Here is a 12,280-nt window from a genome sequence, read left to right on the forward strand (position 1 = left end):
GACAAAACCTTGTCAAACTGTCAAAATCCATCAACATTCCGTGCATGAGCATATTTGGGTCCAATATGGATTTTTGTATGGCTGACATAACATCAGAAAGAGTCAACGAGTATTTAGTTTCAAGTACTCCTTGGCCAGAAAAAAATTCAGTATGTAAAATATGGACTTTTGTCAGGATGATATAACATCCGAATATATCAACCTGAATGTACAGTGTAATTCTTTTAGGGCTCTTTGGCCAGAAATATGTTCAGTAGGTCAAAAGGGGACCTCTGAATAGCTGATTTATCATCAGAAAGAGTCTATAACTTTATATCATTTAAAAACTTTTGAGGACCCTTTGACCAGAAATAAGTTCAAAACGTCAGATATGGATATCTACATGGCTTATGAAGCATGAGAAGGAGTCTATGAGTATGTATAGAAAGCCAAAGATCGAGGACTCTTTGGCTAGAAATATGTATCTTGGGTTAAGAAAAAAATTCAGTGTGCACCACCACATTGCACACTAGAGCTAACTCCTTCCCATGTTCATTAAAGAGATAACAGGTTGCATTGCATTGCACAAACAATCTAACGTTGTGCACTGAGGTTATGCACTTCTTGCAATTGCATTGCATTGCACACCAGAGCTAACTCCTTCCCATGTTCATTAAAGAGATAACATGTTGCATTGCATTGCACAAACGATCTAATGTTGTGCACTGAGGTTATGCACTTCTTGCATTTACATAATCATTTACTTATTCTGATGTTTCTTCAGCCATACAGAAGTCTAGATTTGACATGTTGAACATGTTTCTACCCGAAGAGTCTTTGAACTTGAACTTTCTATTCATAATTGTTGACTTCTGATGTTTTATCAGCCAGACAGCAGTCCATATTTGACCTACTGAACATATTTTTGGCAAAAGAGTCCTCGATCTTGAACTTTTTAAACATACTCATATATACTCTTTCTGGTGTTTCATCAGCCATGCAGTAGTTCTGATTTGACATAATGAACATATTTCTGAGTCCTCGATCTTGAACTTTCTATTCATACTTATAGACTCTTTCAGATTAGCCTGGCTAACCTCAGACCTCGTCTTATTGAGACGTGGTCTGGGAACCACATGTTCATTTTCTCGTATTTGAGTCTTGGTTTACGAATGCCCAGAGCCGTTTATTGGGCGCTACGAATGTCTATCAAGTGCGCCTGTACGTAGCTCATAGCCAATCATTTCAATTATACTAGATGACGTATGTAGAGCGACAGAAATTCGATGAGGAAGAAGACGATGGGTCAAAGATTTATGTGTACACGATGGCCGTGCAAGACAAACATGAGGGTAGAAGGTACATATTTAACACTCTCCAGACATGTTTTTATTGAAAAAAAACACTGAATTTATCCGAGAGGTTAGCGTTATTTCAGGTGACAGTCGCATAGACGTCGTCATCGTCTTGCTGCTCCCTCCCCGTTCTGTGATTGGTTCCCTTTTTGAGGGGAAAATCTGGTCCATGGTGTCCAGGCTGCCTAGCAGCGTGAATAAAATCGTGCTGCGCGCAAGGCAGCATTGGGAAACCCAGGCTACTTTCAGATAGTACATCGGCCAGACAATTGTAGATATTGACTATTGAACACATTTCTGGCCAACAAGTCTCTGAACTTGAACTTTCTATACATGCTCATTGACTCCTTCCGATGTTTCATCAAGCAGACAATAGTCAATAATTGACCTCCTGAACATATTTCTAGTAAAAGAGTCCTCGATCTTGAACATTCTATACATGCTCATTGACTCCTTAGGCTGTTTCTTCAGCCATACAGTAGTTCAGATTTGACATATTGAAAATATATCTGACTGAAGAGTCCTTGATCTTGAACTTTCTATTCATACTTATAGACTCTTTCAGATAATACATCGGCCAGACAATTGTCCATACTGACTGTTGAACATTTCTGGCCAACGAGTCTATGAACTTGAACTTTCTATACATGCTCATTGACTCCTGATGTTTCATCAGCCAGAGAGCCAGAATTGACCTACTGAACATATTAATGGCCAAAGAGTCCTCAATCTTGAACTTTTTATACATATTTATAGATTCCTTCTGATGCTTCATAGGCCATATAAAAGTCCAAATCTGACCTATTGAACTTATTTTTTGTCAATGGGTCCTCAAAAGGTTTTAAACTATATAAACTTATAGACTCCTTCTGATGTTAAATCAGCCAAACAGAGGCCCCTTTTTGAACTACTGAACATATTTCATGCCTAAGAGTACTTGCTGGCTGCACAAGTCTAATTTAAGGCTCTCACAAATAAATAGTATGGGTATATTATACATTTTCTGAGTCATCAGAGTGCCTTGAGTATTGAAGTTGTTGAGTTTTGTGTCCCTGGTGTTATTTCATGCCACAGAAGAAAGTATACAGTTTAGGCGGAAATTGTGAAAAAATGTGTGTTATTTCTGGTTTAAAGAAGTCATGTGACCTCTGTGTTTGTTAGACAGATTCAGTACTGGGCTTAAATGAAAGCCTAAAAGGTCCCCTTTCCAACGATACCAAGCACCATATTATAGAATATTGACAATATCCCTAGCATGAGCCTAAACCAGATATATACCAGATTTCAAAAATGGAATTTATTTTAGGGGGTTAGTAACTTCATGAGCTGAAAAAAGTGATTTCGCTACCACCCCTGCACTGCTATCGGGATTTTTCTAGTACTAGGGGTGTATACCTTGCCAAAAATCACTATGAGACTTTGTCCCCCCAGATAATACCGATGGACCAAATTTGGGGCCCTGGCTCATGGACTATTTGTGTTTAGCAGAACAAACACCTTGAGGAGATGTATATGACAAAATGCTGACAGGGGTTAATAATACAACAGATCTGTGGGGTCATTGCCAACATTACCTTAACTGTCATTCTCATGGGACTTTATAGTACGAAAAAACCAAAGACAAATATTGAGCCTACACACAATCACAACTGAAAATAATTTACCCTTTTCTGGTCCTCTCTTTCAGTCTGTCAAGAACATTGAGGGAGAAGAAGTCAGGCCTCAAATTATTGGTGACCCTGCCTACCCCCTCCTGGACTGGCTCATGAAAGGCTATATCAACTCACCAAATCTGACCCCAGCACAGCAGTCATTCAATGTGTACCTTAGCTCTGTCCGGGTAGGTGTTGAAATGGCTTTTGGTATCCTCAAGTCAAGATGGAGGGTACTTCTTAAGAGGAGTGACTTCCACTTCAAGTTTGCACCAACTATGATCGCTACCTGCTGTGCCTTGCACAATTTTTGCCAAAAAGAAGCAGATTTCTGCAACAGCCACTGGGTGGAGGAACTTCGTGACTCCACAGTAAATTACCCTCAGCCAAGTCTGCAAATGCACAGGCAGGAAACTGCTACTGGCAACACAGCATGGGACGCTCTAACCAGATATATATGGCTAATCACTTTCCCCTTCGTACAGGACACCTACTTTAACATCTAAATGAAACACACGGCTCAAAATATGTATGAACATGTTTAATGAAATTCAAAAGTATTTAATGTTCTTAAATCAGAAATCTTTCATACAGAAAAATATGAAAAGCACCAAGTGACAGTGCATTATAGTGCAATAACGTGTTTACCTACATTCAAAATATTTCTGAATCTTACATCAGAAGTCTTTCATACAAAATAATAAATAAAAGTGACAATGCTGTGAAGTGCTGTAAAAAAATAAAATATATAAAACAACTTTTGGCAAAAGTGCAATATTTAGTGCTAGGAACAGTGGCTTGTGTATATGCTTCAGGTAGTGTATGTGTGCTGTGCATGTGTGATTTTGTTTTGTTTAAGAGTGTGTGTACATGTATGCTTGAGGTAGAGGGTGTCTGTGCATGTATGAATTGATGTATGTTTGAGGTTGTGTGTGTTTCTGTGTAAGCAGTTCTAATCTGTTGGTCATTGAACAAGGGTTTTTCGTAGAACAATCAATTTTAACAATATTTCTGAGGTCAACTTTTGTACTTTTATTCATTTGCTATCCTAATCTAGGTCGGGATGGGGATGTTGATATGGCTGAGAATGTGGGTATGGATGCTGGGACTGTGTGTATGGATGTTGGGACTGTGTGTGGGTGATAAGGGTGCCGATGTGGAGCTGCCTGTGAAGAATCATGGAGAATTCCCCTCAACCCATCGAAAAGCTGGCCAATTAGACGTTCTGTAGTGCGTGTATTTTCCTCAATAAAACGGAAAAAAAAAACTCTCTTCATGCTCTCTGTTCTGTTCTGTTGTTGTTGTTGCTCTACCCATCTGTTCTGGGATGACTGCAAATCTTGTAGGAAGGCCTGCTGATCAACTGACCAAGTCCTCAGTGCTCTCTCATACCCGGAAGCTGATTTTAATTTGAGTTAAAACACAGTTGCTGCATTGCAAACACCATATTTTTGACATACAATGTACATACATGTTTATTCATTATGTGGTATATTTCAAAGGTAGTGTGGGGACTGTAAAGGATCATGTATTAATGTTTATATAAAATTAAGCATTAAAGAATTTCTGTCGGCTAATGTGAATGCAACTTACTTTTTTTGGCAGTGCTCTGCACGGTCGAATCACTGGCATGTGAACTCCCTTCACATGCATCTTGTGTGGGATCATCCTCTCTCGCCTCTGTGATGCTGTGCTCATCATCTACATGTGATGGGGATTAAAAGAAAATACTTTAAATAACAGTAGCTGTCTGGACAATTGTAGCATTACAAACAAAATATGCTTCAATTCTTCACACTTTTCTGAAATTAACCATGGGTTTACTTTTAAAAAAAACAAAAAAAAAAAAACATGTAAAACCATGGTATCAACGAATTAACAGTGGTTTTGCTACAAGAACCATAGTTTAACCATGGTATTTGCGTGGTTATACAAATGATAATCAAAATATGCAAAAATAACATGGTTTAATGTAATAAAACCATAGTTAATTTTGGTGAAGGGTAGCTTTTAAGCAAGCAAGTTAGTCCGATCAAACTACTTTTAGTACTTTTATAATTATGAAGTTTTAGTAAAGTAGCATTTCCTGGAATACTTTCACTTGTAATTCAAAACTTGTACATCGCTGTATTGATAATTTTGGTTAACTGACTTAATTATGTTCCTGACTAGTAAAGGGGCCATGTAGTGACGTTAAGGAAAACTTACCAGAAACGCTAACATTAGCCTCATCTGAGGTCTCCACACCAGGGGCTTCTTGAAAGCCAACATCCACTCCGTTTCCTCCCACGTTGGATAGTGGTCGCCCACCCATGACTTCGTCCATTTGGTCATAGAAGGGGAAGTTCGTAGGATCCACTCCACTCCTGTTTGTCGTGCAGTTTGGCTTTGTAGCAGGGGCGATTCTAGGATTTTCATTTTAGGGGGGCTCAGCCCCCAATGAGGGTATGATTTGAAAAAAAAAAAAGTTAGTTTATGGTCTAATGCTCATTATTAACTAGTTTCATTATTCATCCAACATGCAATGCATGTGGCACCGTTTTATAATCACTGAGGGACCGAATGTGAGGTATTTAGGGGGGTTCGGGGGCATGTTCCCCCGAGAAAATTTTGATTTCTCTGATCTACATATGTGCATTTTAAGATGTTTTGAAGGCCAAAAAAATTGGATAACAATAGCTTTAAAACCATGTGCGGGCAGCTGTTTTTTTCTCCCCTCATCAGCATCACACTCTTTTTCTCTTTGTTTTTCTCTTGCTTTGTCTTTTCCCCTCCTAAAGCTGAGCTTTGACTGATATAGGCTTTTCATTTTTGTCTGTAAGTGAAGAAAGTAAACATTGGGTCAACTGATTTATGAAACATTTTCTCAGACAAAGCTACCAGGAAAGCTAGGTAACTAAGTTTATTAAATTCATTCACAACACATTCATTATTGATCTAGGGCTAGGCCTAATATATGGCCGTAGACAGGGCTTTATAATCAAAGAGGTCATAAATTTGAGGTTGTTATGGGGTTAAACATTTTTATTTCTCTGATATGTGCATTTCAAGACGTTTGAAGGCCAAAAAAGGATAAGAAATAGAATTAAAACCTGCTCTCTCCTCAAAAGTTTATTAGTTTTCTAATTATTTTTGTCATTCGTTTAACATTTATGACCTAAAAAACTGTCAAATATAATGTTTAGTTTAGCTACTTACATCTTCTTAACTCGCACTTGACCGTAAACTGAAGCGTCAATCGTGCTGCTAAAATTCGCGCACAGCAGCTTCTGCGAACACGAATTTGTGTAGCCTACACTTAATCACAAATGTTTCACAAAAGTTTAAAAAGGGCCTAGTGACGCCTATGGTTTTCACTCTGCGTGTGTTTCGCGCTGGATGACGGTTGTGCTGAGCGGTGCAGGTACAGAGAAGTAGAAGAGAAGAGGATGACACCATTTGCTAAGCGGGGATGTTTTCATTTTCATCCAAACTACGGAGTATGTTTTGGACATTATTTAACCTTGTTAAAGACGATTTTCTTTTTTTTAGAATAACAACATTTCTTACTCCAAGTTTTAGGGGTGCTGAGCTCCTTTTTAGGGGTGCTGAAGCACCCCTAAAAAGGGGCTAGCCTCGCCCATGCTTTGTAGTACGCCGACTTTAACGTTTTCCACCTGTTTCTAATTTGTTCAACCGAATGGTCCACACCATCTTCTTTCAGTTTGTCGTGCACGGTTTTGAAGAGGTCAGAATTTCTATACTTTCTACCATCCAGTCGTTCAATTATGTTCTGTTCTTTTAAAATACTAATCAATACGTTTGTCTCCGTCGCACTCCAGTTTGTTTTCGCCGCCGCCATTATGTTTTCTGACGACACATTTCCGGCCCGGGATGTCAAAACCAGGCACGCGCAGAAAGACACACTCAAAGTAATCGGATCAGCTCGTTTACATGGTGTGATTTTTTTAAAAGGTTTATTCCAGCCAAAGGCAGCACTGCTGTTGTAGAAAAACACCTCTCAATAAATGTGCCTTTCATTTCAGATTTGAATCCACTTTTCTGTGAACACTGGAAACAGAGCTGCCAAGTCAACACTAAAGTGAACACAGTATTCGAGTCCAGTGTGAATGTCTCATAGGAATCCTCTGTTTCTGTTCATGATCTTCTGTTTCACCTCTGCACTTTAGGCTTTTCCCACGTCACATCCATATAACATACAAACAGTAATGACCAATATGGAGAGCTGTGAAAGCTGATCAGTGTTCTTAAGAAATGAGGCTGTGTCGTCTATGGCTCTGTATTTTAAGAAGCGCTATATATATATATATATATATTGACTAGTGCTGAATGTGTCCCAATAAATTCTCAATAGAGCCTTTAGATTCCTAATAAATCCCGTTTCCCCCCACACACGTCTGACATTTAATGAGATTGCCGTCTGTCCAGTATATGCAGTTCAAAGAATGTTTATAGTCACCATTCCCACTACGAGGCTTGGTGAAAGTAAACTCTTTGTGTCATATTTCGACTAACTATCGATCACAACTAATTATAACAGCATAGCTTTAATAGCATAGCATTTTAGCATATCAGAATAACGTGTTTGTAGTGAGTTTTGGTCCCCTCAGATGTGGTTCTCCGCCCTGGTCAGTCCGTTAGTCGGCCCTCAGACCGGACCTGCGGACCATGGGGTCTCGTTTTTCCCGAATTCCCTCTTGGGATTTGGCGATTGTTCTGGAAGGGCCGTGTCAGAAAAGCTCTTATCACTTAAAAAGGTCCTTTTACTGGCGCTCTCCTCTCTAGAGAGAGTAGGGGATCTGCAGGCTCTTTCTATTAGCCCTTCTCGTATGGGCTTTGTCAAAGTCTTACTATGGCCTAGGCGTAGATCGGAGCAATGGCTCGTTTGTTTTGGAGGGAAAAACAAAGTAGCTGCCTTAGGTTCCCAGAGTAGGGAACGAGACAGCGAGGTTCCGGCCTTCCCGTATTTTTTGATAAGTGCTGATGATGAAGATGATGAAGATGATGATAAAACCCGACGTCAACACGACTTTCATTTCCAACCAAAATGAACCCCTGCAGCCAAAATCATGTCTTCAAATGTAGTGAAGTTAAAGTAAAAAGTTTCCAGAAAAAAGTAATACTCAAGTAAAGTACAGATACTCTAAAAGTGTACTTTAGTGCAGTACTTGTGGGATAATCATGTAATGAAACTAGAAAACAGTGTTCTCCATGGTGTGAGCCCTCAGTACTGTGTCTGGCCATGAGGGGGCGCTGTTGGGCTGGGGAATAAAGACCAGACGAAGAGTCCACGGGTGTTTCAGTAAACACCACACACTCCAGCACATGTGCTCTGTTACTGTCCACTTTTGATGATGAGGATGATGATGAAGACCACACTGATGACATCAGCGCTCACCTGTCGCTGGAGTTTCACTGACTGACACCATCGCTTGTGTCATTTATAGTGTGTGAAGAGCTGTAAAGTGACACATGATCTGCAAGTGTGTGTGTGTCTGAACAGAAACACTCGAACACCGAGAGAATATACAGGTTTTATTCCTCCGTCTACATCACACACACACACACACACACACACCAACTTCAGCTGTCACCTACTCTACTGTTACGACCTGTGAGTATTTTAATTACATTATCAAAAGGAATTTACAGAATCATCCAGAGAAACACACACACACACACACACACACACACACACACACACACAGTCATCAGGATTAGAAACTGAGCAGGAAGAAATACAGGTGTTAATTTCACTCTCGCTGGTTAAATATTAAAGTGAGAGTGTATCTATGAAAACTGCTGCTTTATCACAGAATCAGAAGAAAAGAGTCGCTGGGATCCAGTCCGTGATCCAGTCCGTGATCCGGTTCTTGATCCAGTCTGTGATCCAGTCCGTGATTCGGTTCTTGATCCAGTCTGTGATCCAGTCCGTGATTCGGTTCTTGATCCAGTCCGTGATCCGGTCTGTTCACATGTTCTTCTTGTCGGGATTCTCAGGAGGATAATACGGAGGCGGCTGATCCTGAAGAACAACACATGAGGAATTGTTTGAAATGACTCACGTTCACTGATTCACCAGTAGAAGTGTAAGTGTGTGTGTGTGTGTGTGTGTGTGTGTGTGTGTGTGTGTGTGTGTGTGTGTGTGTGTGTGTGTGTGTGTGTATCTCACCATGGGCATGTAGACGCTGTGAGGGTTGCTGGGATTGTAAAATGCACTACTGGCCGCTTCTGCTGCTTTGGCATTTCCTGGAGCGACTGTGAACGACAGACAGAGATCAGATCATGTGACTAAAGACCCGATATACTGTGTGTGTGTGTGTGTGTGTGTGTGTGTATGTACCTGGAGCAGGACACCAGTCCTGTGGGGGTCCGGGATACGGAGGAGGCGGAGCCATGTACATGGGAGCACTGGGATACACACCTGTTCAACAACACAGTTCATCAGTACTGAAGCGCTCATCAGCTGAGTGTGTGTGTGTGTGTGTGAGAGTGTCTGTGAGTGTGAGTGTGTGTGTGTGTGTGTGTGTGTGTGAGTGTGTGTGTGTGAGTGAGTGAGTGAGTGAGTGAGTGAGTGAGTGAGTGAGTGAGTGTGTGAGTGAGTGTGGTACCTGCAGCAGTTGTGGGGTATGGGTAGGGGCTGTACGCAGCCTGAGGCATGCTGGGATACGGGTACGGCTGAGGCATGGCTGGACTGGCGTATCCGTTCATACCTGCGGCCGATCCGTTCTGAGCCGGAGGAGCTCGAGACGCTGAGCAGCACACGCACACACACACATTCATTTATAAATATATGGACATATATGTGTGTGTTTGTAAAACTCAACATGTTAACTACTATAACATGTGTGTTTGTGTTTCAGCATGGATGAATGAGTCCCACCGTTGGTGGCCAGTTTGAAGAGCTGCTGTCCCAGCTCGATGGCCCCTCCGCTGGGGAAACACACCTTAAAGTTGGCCTGGCCTTCCCAGCCACCTGAAAGAGACACACACACACACACACGTGAACACAGCAACAACACACACACTCAGTGCAGGTGCATGCTGGGTAAAGCACTCTACCTCCCGCCTCGGCCTTGATCAGACCCTGGATGTAGTTGGCGGCGAACACTGGCTGTTCAATGCTGCAGTTCTTCATCAGGTAATACGGGAACATGAAGGAGCAGAACTTGTCCTTCATCACACTGCTCACAAACACCATCTGAGACACACACACACACACACACACACACACACACACACACACACACACGTCTGATTAACCTGTGTTTGTGTTATGGGTTACTTTAAGCTCTATCGGGTCAGTTATGGGTTAGTTAAGATGTGTTTGGGTGGGTTATGGGTTACTTTAAGCTCTACTGGGTCAGTTTTGGGTTAGTTAAGATGTGTTTGAGTGGGTTATGGGTTACTTTAAACTCTACTGGGTCAGTTATGGGTTAGTTAAGATGTGTTTGCGTGGGTTATGGGTTACTTTAAACTCTACTGGGTCAGTTATGGGTTAGTTAAGACGTGTTTGGGTGGGTTATGGGTAACTTTAAACTCTATCGGGTCAGTTATGGGTTAGTTAAGACGTGTTTGGGTGGGTTATGGGTTACTTTAAACTCTACTGGGTCAGTTATGGGTTAGTTAAGATGTGTTGGGGTGGGTTATGGGTTACTTTAAACTCTACTGGGTCTGTTATGGGTTAGTTAAGATGTGTTTGGGTGGGTTATGGGTTACTTTAAACTCTACTGGGTCTGTTATGGGTTAGTTAAGGGTTAGTTAAGATGTGTTGGGGTGGGTTATGGGTTACTTTAAACTCTACTGGGTCAGTTATGGGTTAGTTAAGATGTGTTGGGGTGGGTTATGGGTTACTTTAAACTCTACTGGGTCTGTTATGGGTTAGTTAAGATGTGTTTGGGTGGGTTATGGGTTACTTTAAACTGTATTGGGTCAGTTATGGGTTAGTTAAGATGTGTTTGGGTGGGTTATGGGTAACTTTAAACTGTATTGGGTCAGTTATGGGTTAGTTAAGATGTGTTTGCATGGGTTATGGGTTACTTTAAACTCTACTGGGTCAGTTATGGGTTAGTTAAGATGTGTTTGCATGGGTTATGGGTAACTTTAAACTCTACTGGGTCTGTTATGGGTTAGTTAAGATGTGTTTGCATGGGTTATGGGTTACTTTAAACTCTACTGGGTCAGTTATAGGTTAGTTAAGATGTATTGGGGTGGGTTATGGGTTACTTTAAACTCTACTGGGTCAGTTATGGGTTAGTTAAGATGTGTTTGGGTGGGTTATGGGTTACTTTAAACTCTACTGGGTCAGTTATGGGTTAGTTAAGATGTGTTTGCGTGGGTTATGGGTTACTTTAAACTCTACTGGGTCAGTTATGGGTTAGTTAAGACGTGTTTGGGTGGGTTATGGGTAACTTTAAACTCTACTGGGTCAGTTATGGGTTAGTTAAGATGTGTTTGGGTGGGTTATAGTTACCCTGTACTGTGTGAGGAAGACAGAGCCCTTCTTGGTGCCCTTGAACAGGTCGTTCTTGGGTGTGATGTCACTGAAGGACAGTTCGACGTTCTTACATTCTCGTAAGATGCTGAAAGACCAGGATGAAAACAGGAAGTGAGGTCATGATGGGAACTCAAGGGCACAGAATGGCCGCAGTTTCTCAACAGATATGAACAAACACTGTTACTACAGTTCCTGCAGAAATCACCACACTGCCTAATGATGAAGATGATGATGATGATGATGACCTTAAATCACACACCATCTGTGTACTAGTCAACTCACTAAATCATATATGATGAATAAAGGATTCATGCCATTATAGATCTGATTAAACACATTGTTATTTGTCAAACTAATAAAGATTATGATATGATGTGAATCAGATTCGGTCAAAATATAAACAACACAATACATAAACAACATACAAGATGAATTCTGCGCGTGTGTTATATCAGCGGGTATGTGTGTGTTATATCAGCGGGTATGAATGATGTGTGTGTTATATCAGCGGGTATGAATGATGTGTGTGTTATATCAGCGGGTATGATGTGTGTGTGTAATTGTGATGTTGTTGTTGTTGTGTGTTTTGTACCTCTCTCCGGCTTATATCAGCGGGTATGATGTGTGTGTGATTATGTGTTGTTGTTGTGTGTTTTGTACCTCTCTCCGGCCTGGATCAGCACTCCTCCGTTCGGGTGATGGTTCTGGTTCAGCGTCATGTTCTCCACCGATCAGGACTCAACTAACACAGATGTTAACTTCAGCGCGATGGTATTTAATAAAGGAGTGTGTTATTA

General features: G+C 41.1%; 3 protein-coding genes across 4 annotated transcripts in view; 1 reads left to right on the plus strand and 2 right to left on the minus strand.

Moving 5' to 3' along the window:
* Positions 1 to 12,280, minus strand: part of LOC311301705 (uncharacterized protein) — a 571,741-nt gene that overhangs the window by 457,543 nt on the left and 101,918 nt on the right. The gene's annotated exons all lie outside the window — the stretch shown is intronic.
* LOC311301551 (uncharacterized protein) overlaps positions 1 to 12,280 on the plus strand; it is a 161,713-nt gene that overhangs the window by 124,701 nt on the left and 24,732 nt on the right. The gene's annotated exons all lie outside the window — the stretch shown is intronic.
* The window catches only part of wbp2nl (WBP2 N-terminal like), a 3,869-nt gene continuing 97 nt past the window's right edge, over positions 8,509 to 12,280 (minus strand). The window contains exons 1-9 of one of the 2 annotated variants that reach the window (XR_014629877.1): positions 12,144 to 12,280; positions 11,460 to 11,568; positions 10,049 to 10,187; positions 9,870 to 9,962; positions 9,598 to 9,738; positions 9,330 to 9,410; positions 9,159 to 9,244; positions 8,908 to 9,011; positions 8,509 to 8,835 (exon numbers count right to left, since the gene is read on the minus strand). The exon at positions 12,144 to 12,280 is cut by the window's right edge and continues 82 nt beyond it. Coding sequence is in view for 1 of the 2 variants with exons in the window: in XM_084430916.1 (XP_084287042.1) it covers positions 8,958 to 9,011; positions 9,159 to 9,244; positions 9,330 to 9,410; positions 9,598 to 9,738; positions 9,870 to 9,962; positions 10,049 to 10,187; positions 11,460 to 11,568; positions 12,144 to 12,202 (762 nt within the window). In the remaining variant the exon portion in view is untranslated. Of the gene's footprint in view, positions 9,012 to 9,158; positions 9,245 to 9,329; positions 9,411 to 9,597; positions 9,739 to 9,869; positions 9,963 to 10,048; positions 10,188 to 11,459; positions 11,569 to 12,143 lie in introns of both variants that reach the window. The other variant, XM_084430916.1, reaches the window with a different exon arrangement.

Source organism: Rutilus rutilus (genome assembly GCF_951802725.1).
Source record: "Rutilus rutilus genome assembly, chromosome: 1".
In the NCBI taxonomy this organism is placed as follows: Eukaryota; Metazoa; Chordata; class Actinopteri; order Cypriniformes; family Leuciscidae; genus Rutilus; species Rutilus rutilus.